The sequence below is a fragment of the Cynoglossus semilaevis genome, chromosome 1, assembly GCF_000523025.1.
Source record: "Cynoglossus semilaevis isolate Cse_v1.0 chromosome 1, Cse_v1.0, whole genome shotgun sequence".
NCBI lineage: Eukaryota > Metazoa > Chordata > Actinopteri > Pleuronectiformes > Cynoglossidae > Cynoglossus > Cynoglossus semilaevis.
In genome coordinates this window covers 21,851,311-21,868,900 of record NC_024307.1, presented here as the reverse complement: position 1 = coordinate 21,868,900, position 17,590 = coordinate 21,851,311, and the positions used below count along the sequence as shown (strand labels likewise).

The following is a 17,590-nucleotide window of genomic DNA, read 5'->3' as shown; positions in this document are numbered from 1 at the left end:
TCTCTCTCTCTATCTATCTATCCATCTATCTATCTATCTCTCTATCTATCTATCTATCCATCTATCCCATTAGCCTCATTACCCCTAGCCGGACGGCGAACTTGTGATCTGCCAGTGAGAATGTAAAATCTCTTCACTACTTTTACATAATGTTTTGTCTCTTCCCTTCTTATCTCTCTGTATAAATACAGTTCGTGCGGAAAGAAGATCGGATTACGACTTTCCCCTGTGACTGGCGGTCTCCCTTCAAAGGCGAATCAAAGTTACACACAAAAACAAAATCCCTTTGTATCGCCATCCTTCAGACAGTTGCCGCCGATGATAAAAATCTAAATGAGTTCAGGCCAGTTTCACTGACATCCTGCCTTCTGGCATATGGCGTACAGCGAACACAACTGCTGTTTCATAATCTGCTCCGTAATCGACAGCAGCTATCAGATGTATCTACAACAACAGCCACGATAAGCTCCGGGGTAACTCCCTCATTGACTCAGTCTTACTGCAGAGTTGTGACTAAAAGGAACCACAGTAGTTTGTCTCACTTCTGTTTAATAACCATCCCCACTTATCTTTGAGGAGATTAAGAGCATAAATCAACCAACAAGTTTGACACAAAAGAGAGAGAATATTTCATTACAGGGTGAGAAGTCTAAGAGTAAGATGCTACTAAGATGGCTACACTTCACCAACTAACTATATAAGTTAGTCGAAAATAGAGTGACTTTAATTTGACTTAATTCAGGACGACAATAAGACTTTCCAATAAAATATATGTGTTAAGTATATTAGCAAGAAAAGAGCCAGTTACCCCAATGGGGGTAAGTAAGTGTGTCAAAGCCTGGTGGTTTTCAGAAGTAAGAAGTGCTGAAATTCTTTAGGAAATTTTGTTCAGATGCAATGAAGTATGACGTAGCCTCTATTTCCATAGACAAAAATACACAACAAACCCAGCAGAGCAATTTTCTAGGGCTTTACTGAAAACCCCAGATGGCTGTATTCATTTCTGTTCTTAAGCAATCTGTGGGGTCGCATTGCTCAAGATTTGATTTGGGTCAGCTTTTTTGACAGCAGTGGAATAATATTAAAAAAAACCCCACACACACAAAAAAAGAATCAGCAGTGGGCTGCAGCCCTAATCTCATGAAATGTATAATATTGTGATAAAGGCAATGAGGCACAACAAAGGCAGGACAGATGGGCCCTATCAAGTACAAAGCCGGCAGGAAACACTGTGATGAGCGTATCACCGAATTAGATTCACATTGGAAATAGTGGGGTCATAGGAAAGACCCTTGTGAACTTTTTACTCTCCCTTTTCCACCACCCATCTGGCTTTGCTGCTGCTACATTGATTAGATTAGAATTGAATATAGCTTTAAAGTGTTGAGCCACATAACTTGCATGTATGTTTGTATGGATTAGGGATGTCAGGAATATAGATTTCTTTGGTACAATTATTTATCACAGTACTATGATTATCACAATTATTATGCCTTAATTGATTTCACAACACTATGGATGTGTAACATTACAAGTACACACCTTGTAGGTCTTTGAGGTATTAACAAACGTTCATTAATTAAGCAACGTAGTCTTCCTCCACAGCACTACTATAGCGAAGTGATTTGTACAGCATGTAAAAACCATTTATTTCACTCATTAACTTTGTTTATTTTATGTTATTTATTAGTGTTATTTAAGCCACTAACAACCTTGTTGCTATTTGCCGGCATTACGTGCGGTTATATATTCTTGGATTGGATTGGACATATACAGTACATTGCGGGAGTGGGCAGGAGTGTAATACACACGTTGCAGGTGGCAATGGTCAGAAATTCAGGAGGGGCAGGATGATGAAAACAGTCCCCCATAATATCGGGCCAATCGATACTATCAGCCAACCAATATTAGCAGAATTTAATATGCTAATATGTAAATGTATTATCGATAAGAATCATTATCGGTTTTTCCTCCAATAATTAAAACCTGATAATTCAGCACGGGTGAGATGATGAAAACAGTCCCCCATAATATTGGCCAATCAATACTATCATCCATCCATCCATTTTCATCCGCTTATCCGTTACCGGGTCGCAGGGGCAGCAGGAAGGTACCAACCGCCCTAACCGGGATTCGAACTTGCCCAGGAGGTGAACCCTGGGGTTCTACACCAATGACAGAGACATTGCCTCTGAGCCAAAGCGCCACTCAATACTATCAGACAACCAATATTAGCAGAATTGAATATGCTAATATGTAAATGTATTATCGGTAAGAATCATTATCGGTTTTTCCTCCAATAATGAAAACCTGATAATGCAATGCCTGGTCACCAGATGATGTGACCTAAGAATTGTTTTGAAGTGAAAGCAAAAGCGAAAGTGAAGTATTGTCATTGGGACACAGCACACCACTGCATACACGGTGTCCTCTGCCTTTAACCCGGGTGGCTGCACATATCAATTAAGTGTTTGGACAGTATCGGCAAGTATCGGATATCGACAAAAACTTAATATCGGACATCCCTAGTTCAATTATTTGTGGTCAAAGTAAAAAGCTTTTTCAGGGCAGAATATGTCACCGAGACCCACTGTAGCTCCAATAGATAGGTTTCTGTAAGTACCTACCCAGTGACTAGACTAAATTACTTCAAATCCAACCTTGACAAGTCTGCTCCTGAAACCTACAAGTAAAATCAGCCACAACAGTGACCACCACACAGGCGTGCCGTTGACTCAGTGTTCTGAGGAGTAGACATAACTATCAGGTATGTCAGTAAAATTGAGAGCGCCGCATCACTCAGACACTACACTTTACCCTACGTGACAGTCGGGGTGCTGTGAAAACATGTAATAAAGACTAAATGTCTACAACAGTGTCTGTGAAATGAGGCTACCCAGGAATTAACGCTGACTAAACAACAAGTGAGTCACCAATGACACAGTGACAGTGAGCTACAGTCAGTGATGTCGGCAGAAGAACAGAGCTGAGTCAAACTGCGTTTTCTACTAATGTTTTTCCCCCTGTTTAAAATAAAAGCATAGGGTTGGTACAGAGCAAAATAAAAAAAAAAACATCATATATAATGCACTTATTATTTTATATTATGTACTTTCATTTCTATGATTATTATATTGCAATTTATATAGAGGAGCAGATGGATGTGATCTTTTTCCAAAATAGAGGACAACAAACAAATGAAAAGAATGTAAATATTTTTTAAATATTTTTTAATATTCTTTATGTGCTGCCAGGTACCAAATTATCCTTGGCCCACTACTGTTCCTAGGTCTGGTGGTTGCAGACCCCTGGTTTAACTCGGGGGTCAAAACATTTGTCTCAATTAACTTTAATTTAGTTTTCATTTAATGCTTTCCTTAATACTGATGCTTTGCAATTTGTCATCATTAATGATCCCTTTAAAAGGTTACTGAACAGTTAACTAGAACTGTCTGAGAACTGATTACTGAGATACATTTTATTACTCTTTATAGCTTTATATTGCATGTTTATAGATATATTTTTGCTACAAAAATCAGTCTATAGCAGTGCATTAACAACATGTGGATCGAGGTAACAGGTATTATTGTGTAATGTTGTGGACAAGTACCAACCAAAATAAGGTGCTGATGGGTACAGGTAAATACCAGTCTTAGTTTTGATACTGTCCAGAATGTGTATTGGGTATCAAACCTGAAATATACCAAAATGCTATAGCCATATCAGTTAAATCACCTCTTTGGACCAATTTAAGCTGTAAGCAAATATCTTTGGGATGTCGGAAAACAAGGCTCTTCTGATGTCATGAGGTTGTTTTGTCAGAGCAAAGCCGCCAACAGAAAACATTATGCAACTGACTAACATCTTAATGGTACATTGTATATTCTGCAGAATGTTAAAACCAGACTTTGACCAGCGCAGCCTTAATGACTGGCTTATTGGTTTACCCAAGTGGCATTACCATGGCTATGGGATACAGTCATCACCTCCACGACCATTGGGGTTAGGTTTCTCCAATGACGGCAGGTGTCACAGTGTGTGTGTGTGTTTACATGTGCAGAGGGCCTCCTCATCCCACACGGGTCTGGACCCAGCTTGTTATGAGCAGATGGTCATAATTAGCAAAACACAGGAAGCGCAGCAGAAAAAGGGGGCGTTGGCTTTAAAGTGCTGGAGTAGCCAAGATTGATTACAGCGACCTGGATGGGGTAATCCTCTTTACAGAAAGCCACACTGAGGTAGTTTAATTCCTGCCGTCTCACCTATCTTGCAGTTTAAGCAAGTTTGTCTTTGGCCTCGTCTCTCTATTATTTATTCCAAGAACCACTCGTTTTACCCACATCATTCTAAAGAGGGCAGCAGTGAGAATAAAAATTTACAGTTTTTTAACTTCAAATTAAGGGATAATGCGAGTTGACACCCTACATTTCGCATTTCCTAGAAGACATACAAACTCTGTGATTCCCTTCTGGTCCTCTTGTCATTACGCCATGATAGTGGGTCCTGAAACTAGACGCGTCGAGAACCAACGGCCTAAAGCCGACCTAGACTAAATCACCTTCTTGAATTAAAAAGTTTGCCTTGTCCAAACAATAATTCTGTCATTCATTTTAAACGAGGTGGTATCGTAGCACTCTTAAAACAGTGTGCCAGTACTGTCATATTCTTTATTAGCACTAATATTACTTAAGTCAGGTATATAGAACATCTAAAAGCCGAACGGGTTGAGACAAAGCGTTCCAAAACATTAGCTGTAGATGATCGAAGCAAGAACCAGAAACAGGAAAATAAAACAAACATTAATAGACAGCTATTAACTTCAAAGTATAGCTTTTTTAATTTAAAGTATAAAAAATGTCATCAGAGGGGAAACAAAACTTAAAGTATAGCTTTTTTTAATTTAAAATATAAAAAATGTCATCAGAGGGGAAACACCTGGTCCAAAGGGGGGTTCGAGAGTTAAAGGACGGGCAAGGAAGAAAAGCTCTGTCTCCTCTACTTTTAAGACCTGTGCCACACATTCTTAAGAGCTGCTGTTTGGATGACCTAAGAGACCTGGGGTCAGAGAACTGGTGCAACTCAAGAGTTCTTTCATGCAGAAAATTCTGATTTAATGCAAAATGTCACCAAAGTAATTATGTAAGAACTGGGGTGATGTAATGCCCCAGTTTTTAAACCAAGGAAAAGTCTGGCTGCTCTACTTGGAATTAAAGCACCCTGGAGATAGTGCTGGTTGGCAAACCAACATAGAGGTTCTTGCAGTTATATAATCATGATGGAGGGGGGGGGGGGTTCAAAATGGTTTTGAGTTTTCTGAAGGGTAGATGTGGTTTTATTATGGCTGTTCTTACAATTTGTGTGTATTTTAAAAATACTTTTGAGAGTGTTTGCCTTTAACGACTGAGCAAAAAAAAAGGAAATCACAACTGTGACTACACAGAGGACCAATAGGACAACCAATAATTTATTTACAAGGAAAGTCTTCTTTGAATTGGCTAAATAACCAGAAGGCGAGTCCTTTTTTTGTAATGTGTGTTCAGCTATTGCCTATCTTAATAAACTAAGTCTAAATAACAGACCGGTATGTGTATTATCTTATTAAATATATAAATGTTTGACTTAATTAAATACGTAACTGTACATAACTACTTAGATAGGACGCCATAGCATTGTAGTTTGTGACGTCAGAACGTACAGAAGAACTAATTTAAAGAAGCTGTCACTAGCATTAGCTTCAGCAAACAACTGCTGAAAACAAACCTGAGAAACAAAAAAAAAAAAAAACACTGCACTCGTTTAAGTGACATTTTGAGGAAGTGGGACTCGCCTGTTTCTGACGTGTTCATTTCCTTTTCTTTCTTAAGTCCACATCAAGATAACCTTATTGCCCTATTATTATTATTTTTTTTCAAAAGACAACAACAAACTTTACACAATGACAAAGCAGCATCCCATAACCACACCTCGACTTTTAAACCACCCAAACAAGCAGGTACCTCTACAGGGAAATGGACATTTTTGAACCAGGCATTGACTACAAACTAGCGGCGTCACTGCGCACATACCCCACTTTAAAACTGTATTTTCAAATAAAAGAGGTGGGTTTTTAATGAAGTTACACATGAGTTACATTAAAATGAGTCCCGCTAAGTTTAAACGAGGCTCATTTTGCAATTTACAAGCTGTGTGGTGATACAACCAGCGACGCAAAATTAAAGTCATGGTCTAACGGGGTTTCGGCGAGCCGTGTAGGGGGTTGAGGAGAGGATGTGAGGAAAGAAGCAGGTGGCGCAAAACAAAAGGCGGTGCACGTTAACAGCAGCAGCGAGCCCCGCTGTGTAGCAGCAGTTGAAGGTGGAAACAAACCTGCGTGTGTAATGTCGGACAGGTCGTAGTTCCTGGCGCTGCGGGGGAACTCCTTCAGTTTGCGGTTGACCAAGTTGAGAGCCCCGCTGGAAGCAGCCTCCTCCAGAGCCTTTTCCACGCTCCGACTGGCCGCTACTGTGGCCGGCAGCTGGGCTCCATCCCCAGCAGCCATCAAACGCACGGATCTGCCTCCTCTTCTACTTTGTTTGAGGCGTCCACGCTGCGTTCATAGCCCGCAGATCCTCATACACTTCACACCGAGCTCCACGCCCAGGAACTTATGCGAAAGTAAAGCGGTTTAATCCCAGAGAAGGCGGAAATCCTAAAGAAACTGGTGAATGTCTGAGTGTGAGTTGTGATTGCCTCCTGTACACAACGGGACTGCTGTGTGCGTCGGCTTCGAGCTGTCAATCTTTCAGGAAGTGGCGTCAAGCTCCGGTATTTCTCAATAGTGTGACGGGAAGGCTTGCCCTTCTTTGAAAATAAAAGCATTTAATCATTTTGGTTAAATGTGACGATAAAGGTAAATGTACGTATACAAACCGTCACATATAGCAATATTTGTCAACTGGCCAACACATTACCATAACCTTTGTCCAAACAACAACCTAGAGAGAGAAGAAAGTGTGTTCTTCTGTGCTACAACAGTGCTTCCTAAAGTGGGGGCGGATCCCCCTAAGGGTGGAGAGCTATTGTAAAGGGGGCAGAGCACAACGTATACATTGTAGGTCAGAATCCCTAATACATTCCAGTATTATTTATTTAAGTAATATTAATATTTTTATTTAATTGTATTTCATTAGTTGTGTCACGAGGGGAGCGGGGCTAGGGTTGCTCTGTATTTGTTGAAATACAGTGCTTTGAGTTTTGACTTTGTAGGGTTGCTCTGATTTGTGGTTTTATTTACTTTGTTCAATGACAATGGCAGTTGTAGAAATACAGTGCTTTGAGTTTTGACTTTTGCTTACTTAGCATGACCTCAACATAACTTCCCCTAACTCCATAAACTCTGGAATTATTTAATAATAATTAACTCATCATTAATGCTGTTTTACCACTAAAATGTGAAGAAAACCAGGTTCGAGAGCTAGGTTTTTGTTTGACATTACGCGACTTTTAGTTTAGTAGTTACAACCGGAAGCGGAGCCGAGCTGCCTTTACGGAAGGGTGCAGCCAGTCTGGGGAAGCATTGAGTTTGTGGGCGTGGTTAAAGTGGGCGTATTTTGACTGGCATAGAGGAGGCGCGGTCTATATATTAGAATAACTTGACCCTTTAAAACAGCAGTAAGGGTAAAAAGAATAACGGAAAGTTGTGCTGAAAGAATGATGTAATTAATATAATGTTAGCCTTCAGTTGGTTTAGGAAGAAGAAATAAGCCTACAAAATAAATATAATTTTGTATAAGTAAAAGTCACTAAAATGACAACATAGTCAGTGAGAAAATATTTTTTAAAAATAAATAAAAATAATATTTTAACCGGAAAAAGAAAACAATTAATAATTAATTAATTTTAATAATAATTATTTTCATTTTACAAAAATAAAGCGTGGTTCATTATTATCCGTTATATATGTTTTTTTATGCATGCAATGGTATTGAACTTTTGCTGTTCCTTGGTTAACTTATATTTACTAACATAACCCATGTTAGTAAATATAATTAACCATCACCAAAATAGGACAAGCCGTAACCTTTTTTGGTGATGGTTAACTTATATTTACTAACTAACCCATTTTCATCTACATTTCATAAGTACCTTTCATCACAGAAGTCGTCCGAATTTTTAAAGAATTACATTTTTTGATTTTTATTTATTTATTTAGTTCCCGTCGTTTCCTCTACACCAACTCTTTGTCTGACTGGTACGCTTGAGGTGACAACAAGGCAACAAGAATTGACTCGTGACTTATTTGTCTTTGTTCTTCATTATAGTCATAAACACGAGCAAATCAAACGATGGCATAGTAAATAATGTGTAAAGAACACAATTTGCGTATGTGTGCACGCGTGCATTCATATATGTGCAAATGCAGCGTCATCAGGGCTGCCTTGTCTCCCATGAGATTCGCAACCCCTTATTCTTATTCCACCGTCCATTCAGGAACAGATGACTCCCACGGTGCACACGCGTGCACAAACACATTAAAGTGTGCGCACGCATTCCTTTTTTTATCCCTACTTTGTCTGTGACCCTAACTGTAAACTAATCATAACATACACAACATCAGTGATCGATAGCTCACCAGTGAATTCTGCACTCAACTGGGTTCAGACTGTACTCCCAGGAGAACCATGGGTTCTTACGAGGTCCGAGTATACACCAGTAACGTTACAACAGAAACACACGTTATAGTAGCAATACACACATCCATGTAGTGATTACTATTGTCTCCTCCTTCCCTTTAGCCCTTGCTTCCTCCCCCTCTAGCTCTCTCCCTCTCCAGCCTCCCATTGGACCATCTGTCAAATGTCCTGTCTGCCCAGTCCTCCAGCTGGGACCACAGTGAGAGGGTGTGCATGTGTGAGTGTTGAACTTTCACTATATATGCACTTGCAAAATCCATTAGCCGTCAGTGCTTAGCTCTTTTTACTGTGTTTGTGTGAGATTATAGTGAAAGTATAATAACACACCCCCTCTCCCCACTCCTCCTCCCTCCCCTCCTTGTGCTGATGCTGGGGTTCTGCTTACTCGGCTGTTTCTGGTGTCTCCTTTGTTTCTCTGTGTATTGCTATCTACGACGCCTTCAGACGCGTCGGAAAGGACGCTAAATCATACACGTTTTCCGTAGGTCGGGTGTGAATGGGTAATGCATAACAGTGAATGAATGCAGAAAATATATACAAATAAACTATATATACATATATATATTATAAAATTACACAAATAAATAATAGTTTTCAGGACAATTACCAGTAAGCCAAATTGGATCATTTTTTACGGTACAACTGATGAACTACCTCTCGCGGCCCAGTCTTAAATCATTGCTATAGAGCAAGCGTGGGCAAAGTTTTTGACCAAAAATTTGACAGAGGGCCGGGTCAGGAGCAGCTAGATGGAGCGTTCGTGTGAACGAAGATAAATCATCAGTAAAAGTCATGCATAAAGACTAAAATGCTAAAAATGCTTTTAGCTTTTTCTACGCCATCTATTGGTAAAATGGGGGATTGTAGGGACAAAGCAAAAATATATATAATGATAATATAAATTAATAATATAATTTGGACAAATTTGGCGGGACGGATTAAAAAGGTCAAAGGGGCCGCATCTGGCCCTCAGGCCATAGTTTGCCTGAGGGCCAACATACTGTATTACTTGTCTGAGAGATATCTGCAGGCCAGTGTGACCCTAGAGTCTTTTCCCACCAACATTTTTTGTTTTAGTGTTATACCCCACAGACAGAGTGACATCACAGTTTCTCACGCTCTTTGTCCATACCTCCTTCCTCTGAGGCCTCCCTCTTCCTCCTTCCCGAAGTCCTTCTGCATGTGCGCTGTAGCGACACTGATAGTATCCTGAAATGAGGGTCAAACACACAGACACTAATAACAGTTTCTCATCGGAGCCTTTATGAGAAATTGACTTCATCAATGTATTCGCAGGAATTGAAGAAAGATGCACATACATACAAGATCTCCAACAACAGTCTCTCTCTATATACTGTATCTCTTCAGTTTTGTAGCCACATTCTGCCACCTAGGGGTAGAGTAGTTAATTGTTCTATCTTTCAATGAAGCATAGACGAACAAGAGCAAATTATTTGCAATAAATAAATAATAGTTTTCACACTATACTAAGTAAAGATTTGATCATTTTCAGGCTATCATGGCTAGCTTACATGCAGAAGGTACTGGGTTCGAGTCCCAGAGGATTATTATTATTATTATTATTATTATTGTCATCATTTTTATTTTTATTATTGCAATTTTAGTCTTTTTTCTGATTGTATTTATTTCGATATTTTATATGGCCATTTAAGAAATAGGAAAAAATATTTTTACTTTATGTAATAGCTGTTTACACTGTACAATACTAATGTACAGTATTTATACTTTTTCAGAACTACTAGTAAAGGAATACTTTTTTCGGCGATGTCTGTTTTTTTATTGAACATGGGACACCGAGGGACCCTCCCGTGATATGATGTTGGCAGCACCGTCCCAGTATTATTTCCAGTACTGTGGTTCTGAAAATAATGGTAGAATATTAATTAGCAAACTCTACAATAATTTCTCAAAAAGTATAGCAGACTCCAAGTGTTTTCTACTTCTGAGGAGAAGGAAGCATTTTTTGTCTATTGTCATCTATAAACGACAAAAAATAGCTTTACATAACATTTTTTTACCAAGAGGCAGATGGTGGTTGGAGAACACGTGGAGAAGAAGCAGTGGCAAAATAGGGTGATTTTTTTAAGGTGGTGGTGGCAGTTGGAGTTGGGGAGAGGGGGTATTTGACAGTGACTAAAGAAGACAGGGAGGGAGAGGTCAGGGGAGAGAGTGAAAGAGTGAGTGACTGCTGAAAGGGCAGCATGGCCAAAGATTGCCTGGTATGCGAGTTAGACGTGACCAGCCCACCACCAGCTGTGTGTGTTGTCAAACACACACACACACACACACACTGGCTTATCGCTGGTCGCGACACACACCCCTGTGTTGGAGCCTGGTGCCATTAACGCTGCAGTGAAATAGAATGAGCTGCCAAAAATCACACTTTCTTATTTCCTGTTTTCATTCAACATTTTACACATTCTTTTTTTTTTTAAATATATTCGCCTTTAATTTGAGTTATTGAATTCTTTAATGAATTATCAGTTGTATTATTTTAAATTTATTTTTTCTTTTTATTCTCTGGAATTACATATCCAGTTCTGATAGATCCATTAAAACAGTTTATTTCTCTTTATTAATCAGTATATGTTGATATATGCACATATGTATTTAGATATATGTACTTAATTTTATATTTATTTATTTACATATACCTGTTATTTGGGGCGATGGCGTGAAGGTACAGAGGATTGCTTTTCAACTAGAAGGTCAGGAGTTCAATTCCTTAGTGCTCTGCTTCATGCTGATGCATCAGGAAACTCAACCCCAGGCTGGCAGTTGGGTTGGCAGTGAGTGAAAGGGTATGACAAATGTATGATAAAAATAAAGTGTACATAAAAGTGATCATCCCTCATAACAAATTAGTTTTGTTTTCAAAATAAAAGCACAACTAATATCACATTAGGGTTTTACTATATAACATTAAAAAAAAGTTTGCGTCATTCTGCATTTCGAAATGCAGAATTCGGAGAAGAAGTTTGCGCATTGGGTAAAGTCTGAAGCTGACTTGGGCATTTTGGAACACGTCAGCTAGCGTAGATTATGGGCGCACTGGTTCGCAAAATCCATGGTTCGGTTGGTATTACGGTTTCGTGTCGCGTTTTTTTGTTCGGTTCACACAAAACAATTTAATTTTACTATTTGTATAACCATATTATATATTAGCATTAGCCTTAGGTCCCTTTGAAATCAACACAAAAACAATGTTAACATGTTACAGTCACAGTCAGCAAACTTTCAGGACGTGTTTGCAAGGCTGCAACACGACTACAGATCCTGGAGCAATGGCGCCGATTCGGCTTTTAGTTAAGACAAATTCTGAGTTTTGGGCCGGAGAACTGTATACTCTTTGAATACAGGTCCCAGAGTGGAGAAAACTCCGGCTCTGCGTCTCTATGTGAACGGAGCAGTGTGCAACCATGCGGTCAATCCAGTCAGCTCCGCCTCTCTGTAACCTCTTAACCCATTCACCCATGATCAATGCCACAACAACAACAACAATGGTGAATGCCAATACTGCTGACCGTGCCAGGGGCTAATTTGGCTACTTGGTTTGCTACAGCTAATTATTCTACTACTGCTCCTCCGTCTTGAGCAGCAAAGGTCTACGCGGAACGTCATTTTTCCAGGGCTGACACAGCGTCACATACTGTACCTGCCTGGTATATGAACTACAGGGACTGGATTGTATTCAGCTGCTCAGTTTAAATTCTAAATACTGCTGCGCAGTAAAGTATTCAAAGTATTCTTGGTTGAACAACCTTTATGGTCTGATTGGAATATCTGACATGATGCTAAAATCGTTTGCCTCCCAATATATACACCGGACCCTTAGTGTTTTTTGCAAAGCAAATCTTGTGGAGTACCTCAGGGTTTCGTCTTGGGACCAATTCTTGGGACCCATTTTTTGGGCAGTGGTGGCTTGGTGGTTAAAGAAGCAAACTTGGGTCCAGAAGGATTCAGGTTCTAGTCCACAAGCTGCCAAGTCACCACTGAGGTGCTCTGTGCATGGCATGTGCTTAAAGCTGCCCACTGTTCACTTTGGTGATGGGTTAAAAGCAGAGGTCACATTTGGTTGTGTGCAGTTGTTTGCTGTGTCACAATGACAAGTAGTAAACTTTCCTTTACAATTCTACTTTTGCTCTACATTCTTCCATTGGGTCATATAATCAGGCAACACCAGGGCTCTAATCACCTCTATCCTAATGATATTTGACTGCTCTTTCAAAATTACGAATGCTCAGTCTGGCTAGCATGAAGAAACATTTTTATAAAAGACAACTTTTCGATGAACTCTGAAAACAGAAACCCCGGTTATTGACCTGAGAAAGCAGCCTTTCTGAAATCTAATTACAGCTTGGTGATTTAAAATGTTCTATGCAGACAAGCAAATGAAAACTAGATGTTGTCCTCTGGATATCTCATTCCTCTGGTCACCTATCAAAAGAGCTTATGATGGGTTTTCCTAGTTTAGAAATACTTCAAAACTCCGCAGCCTGGTTTTGTACTCTAAGCTGGAAATCATTTATTCAAGGACTTTGTTGCCTTCCTGCTTCCCAAAACGAATGTGCAAGGTTTTTCACTAAAACACGCCAAAGAGAACACCTCACTCCTCATTAAGTCACTCGGCAATAGTTGTCAGTACAATCTGGAATCCATTTTAAAATTGTTCTTACATTCGGCGCCCCAAACAGCCAAGCTCCAGCTGATATTTCCGACCTGTAGGAACTTCCTAACCTTGTGCGGAGCCCGAGGTCAATAGGTCAGGTGCTGTTCAAAGTGTCAAGGAGTCGTTTTAAAACCACAGGGGATCGGTCTTTAGAGCTGTCGCTCCAAGGCTGCAGTCTCTGCCTCTGTCTTGATGTAGTATTTGGGGTAGTTTTAGGCAAGCCTTTATATTTGTACATGTTATAGATGTGTGTATTTTCCATTTTTATTTCTATATTACCCACACACACCTCCCTGACTCCCAAAAACGTTCTTCCTTCTTGTTTCTTCCTGGGCCTCTATCTTATCTTATCTTCTTATCTTAGCCTAGCTTAGCTTAGCTAATTCTAACATGTATATTTAATTCAAAACTTTTCTATTTTATAAAGGATAGTTGCTTGGTAGGTGTAATTTTGGTTAAGATTCAAAAGAATATATTTAAATAATTGGTCGTTTTTTCAAAGACAGTCTGTCTGCGCAGTTCACATCTAACATGTTAAAGTACCCTTTAATTTGTTTGTTTCAGTGTTGTGTTTCTGAAATGAGAAACCGACTGTTTGTGTACATGTAAACAGTGTCTGACATTCTTGTCTGTCTGCGTATCTCAAGCTCGAATACATAAAAGTAATAACAAGCAGTGTTAATTTACTCGACCTACTCTTCGGGTCGCGGCAACGTAGCCAATTGCTGACCTGTTGCTGAGACGAGATATGCGCACTTTTGTTATTTAAATTAAAATTATTGGTTGTTAATTGTTGAGAACGCGAGGACAACGTAGTTTATTCTACTTCCGGGTTGGAGCACAGAACGCACACGGTACTCTCCAACGGCTGCGTATAAAATGGAGTGTATGCTGTCCTCGTGTGGTCAGATTTGGTATTGCAACACCAAACAAAGACATTACAAGTACAAAGACGCTGTTTCTCCATCCGACTGAATACATTGATCGGGCTCCTGTCTTTAAAAAAGATGGTTTTAAATAACACACTAGGTTAAATGCACCATTGTTAAAACAAATGACGTATGTCGGTGATAATTAAATGAAAAGTATCTATAGGGAAAAGATACCTAAATATATGACCCAGAATCTGGAAAAGAATAATTGTTGGCTATTTTAGCATGCTCTTTAATATAATATAACATACCATAGTAAAATATAATACGTAATTAAATATATATATACTTTTTAAATTCCAAGTTGTTTGCTGTAAAGTATTGGCCCTATATATTCATATACACACATTAATATACTGTACTTATATACTCTCTTAAATGGAGAACCCCATTTAGGAGATGAGAGAACTTCTTGTGTGTAAAGGGAAATGAAACCACTACTGGGTTGACCAGCAAGGCCTAAGGCTTGCATTATGACTCATAATACTTTTACAAAGGACATGAACACGTGTTCACAACTACATCTGATGAAACTGCAGTTGCTTTTGCTTAACAGCACATAGAACCAGTGAAGGGTTCAAATGTTTTCATAAGGTTTTTATATTTACTTTAAGTAAATTCAAATGATTGTTGAAATGGTACAGAAAGAATGATCCATTTACCTGTAGTACAGATCTCAGGGCCAAAACAATGAGAATCACCACTGCAACAGTGAAATGTTGAGCATTCGTTTTATTTAACTAATAATTGACCTCTGATATAACAGTTTAAGCACATTTAGTTAAGTTTACTTAAAAAAAAAAAAGTGTTGATGCAGATACTGTTACTATTTGAACATTTCTGAATCATGCAACAGATCCACTTACTGTTGCCCATTTCGATTTGAACTTTTATTATGAAAATGACAACCCCCTTCTGGGCAGCCCACTGATGAATTACAGTTGTGGAACATGCTCTGCAACACATGCAGCTGTACAGGACTGAAACTTGTGGTTCAGGTGCAGCCAATTCAACTGTAGGCAAACACTGTGGCAGCCAACAGAGCAAACGTCAGAGCACTCATTAAAGGAACAAACACATACAGCAAGAACAGAAGGAGAGCAAACAGCAAATGCCCAACAACAGCTTTATTAAAACACCACAATGATCATGGGAATGCCACAGAGGTTTAGACTGGGGATGGGCACGATGAGCAAAAAAGTTATGTCCGACATTTGCTATCAATCGATTATACAACTGCCCGCTTAGCCTCGATAAACTTTTGACCATTATCTATGGATTTTTCTCATTACATAGTCACAAGCAATACATTTTAATGGCAGGAAAACGTGGCACGAAGCTGCGAGTCGAGTGTTCAGTCAGGCTAGACCACAGACTCAAGACTTACATAACCGACTAATTGACTGATCGTGCCCATTCCTAGTTTAGACAAAAGAAAAACTGCATCATTGGGGAGGAGGAAAAATAATTGAAAACACACAAAATGAGCTTCTTTGAAGCCACTTTTAAAAAATACCCAGGTGAGTAAATGCGAGCTCAACCTTACACAACTCCTAACAGGTGTTCTAATCTAAGACAAGTAACCACTTGATGCAGACTTCGTCCTGAGATGGCACGACTTTGACAGCACTTCAGGTTATACGGTCTTCTGCTGGCCCTTCTTTCCGATCAGAGACTTGTGAATGTGAGGGATCACACCTGCGCAGAAACAAAAATCACATTTATGAATATTTTCCTCTCTTTTCCACATAGTCAACATTGTACCTCTTTTAGACTAGTCAAAACTATTATTCATTAAAGTCAATCAAGTCTACACTTTTCACAGTGAATACAGCACAACAGGTGTTGGATTTATCTCAAAACTATTATACAAGTTACACATTTTAATATTTTACACAACATCATTGGTGAAACCCAACAAGCATAACATTAAAGAAAATGGCTGTTTTAATATTCAAACTAAGGAAATGCGATGAATTAAATAAAACGTACCTCCTCCAGCAATAGTAGCTTTAATGAGTGAGTCCAACTCCTCATCTCCTCTGATGGCCAGCTGCAAGTGGCGAGGAGTGATACGCTTTACCTTCAGATCCTTTGAGGCGTTTCCTGCCAACTCCAGCACCTAAACGAAACGGATTTCAAACTTTTAACACGTTCCTCAAACCAGATGCTCAAACAGGTGGATATTGTTAAGAGAACAGCTGGGGAAAATGCGGTCACCGATACCTCAGCGGTGAGGTATTCAAGGATAGCGGCGCTGTATACCGCCGCGGTGGCTCCCACTCTGCCGTGGCTGGTGGTTCTTGACTTCAGATGTCTGTGGATACGACCCACGGGGAACTGTGGCGAAAACAGAAAGACGAAGCGGGCTTCAGAGCGGGGAAACAAAGGGTTGAGTGGTCCATCGGTAAGAGGCGGCCACCAGCGGAGTAACCTCTGGGCCAGTTATAGCTGTTAGCATGTGCTAGCAGCGCCCTGGTAACGAAATGAATGAACATAAGGAACAAACCTGCAGCCCTGCTCTCTGTGAGCGCGAAATAGCCTTGGTTTTGGTCTTTCCAGAGTCTTTTCCTGCTTTGCCACCAGCCTGGTACAAAATAACAAAATCAAACACATAAGCACACGACGGTCAAAAAAGGCCACACGGTACGCCATTATATTGACTACAGCGGCCAGTTTTTATAACATTACTGAAAGCGGTTATTGATAGCAAACAGAAAGCTAACAAGCTAAGCTAGGAGAGCGGGTAACATTAGCGGCTTAGAGTTCGGTAGTGAGCAAACAGTAGAAATATTCTAAAAATGCGAATACTGCATACCCTCACTTGGGCATAAACTTGATTCTACACGGAAAAAACACAAAATACGTACCATGTTTAATACTACTGGTCAATTTTAACGACAGCAACTCCAAAACAAACAAGATAATACCGCGCAAGAACTGCTAGCTTCGAATACGGAACCCGCCTCCCGCTCTAGATAATATATAGCACATTTTCATCCGGGACTTTGGGATCTGAACACCAGCCAATCGTGTTGCGCTATGTGTTTCCTGTTGTCGAGATTAGCCAATGAACGCAGATGTCTCACCGTGAGTGGAAAATACGCTTTTTTAAAATCAGTCATTATGGGTAATGTAGTTCTGACGTTGTGTCGTTTTGTTTAGTGTCTTTGTCCTCTCAACAACCCTTAACCTTTGACTGTAACGCTGCTCTCCTGACTGAAATAAACAACACAAACCTGTATTTAAGACTAGGTCGCTAAATATGTTTTGTCATTTTGAATAAAAAACTACCA

The 17,590-nt window shown here is 39.7% G+C and overlaps 2 protein-coding genes across 3 annotated transcripts in view; both read right to left on the bottom strand.

Moving 5' to 3' along the window:
* lrch4 (leucine-rich repeats and calponin homology (CH) domain containing 4) overlaps positions 1-6,785 on the bottom strand; it is a 58,489-nt gene extending 51,704 nt beyond the window's left edge. The window contains exon 1 of one of the 2 annotated variants that reach the window (XM_008318947.3): positions 6,367-6,785. In XM_008318947.3, coding sequence (XP_008317169.1) covers positions 6,367-6,538 — 172 coding nt within the window. In that variant the 5' untranslated portion in view covers positions 6,539-6,785. The remainder of the gene's footprint in view (positions 1-6,366) is intronic. The other variant, XM_008318953.3, reaches the window with a different exon arrangement.
* An 8,621-nt stretch (positions 6,786-15,406) lies between these two features.
* On the bottom strand, positions 15,407-17,319 carry LOC103385172 (histone H2A.Z). The gene is made up of 5 exons (XM_008318961.3): positions 17,165-17,319; positions 16,804-16,881; positions 16,521-16,634; positions 16,287-16,416; positions 15,407-15,992 (listed from the first exon to the last, which is right to left on the bottom strand). Exons 1-5 carry the CDS (start codon positions 17,165-17,167, stop codon positions 15,931-15,933), a joined length of 387 nt encoding a protein of 128 aa, XP_008317183.1. The 5' UTR covers positions 17,168-17,319; the 3' UTR covers positions 15,407-15,930.
* Positions 17,320-17,590: the final 271 nt, after the last annotated feature.

What these genes read in the sequence shown, in the direction of transcription:
- LOC103385172 (XM_008318961.3), bottom strand. An exon ending in CACAGAGAGCAGGGCTGCAG is followed by an intron (nt 16,635 to 16,803) that starts GTTTGTTCCTTA and finishes TTTTCGCCACAG; the next exon opens with TTCCCCGTGGGTCGTATCCA. An exon ending in TTGAATACCTCACCGCTGAG is followed by an intron (nt 16,417 to 16,520) that starts GTATCGGTGACC and finishes CGTTTCGTTTAG; the next exon opens with GTGCTGGAGTTGGCAGGAAA.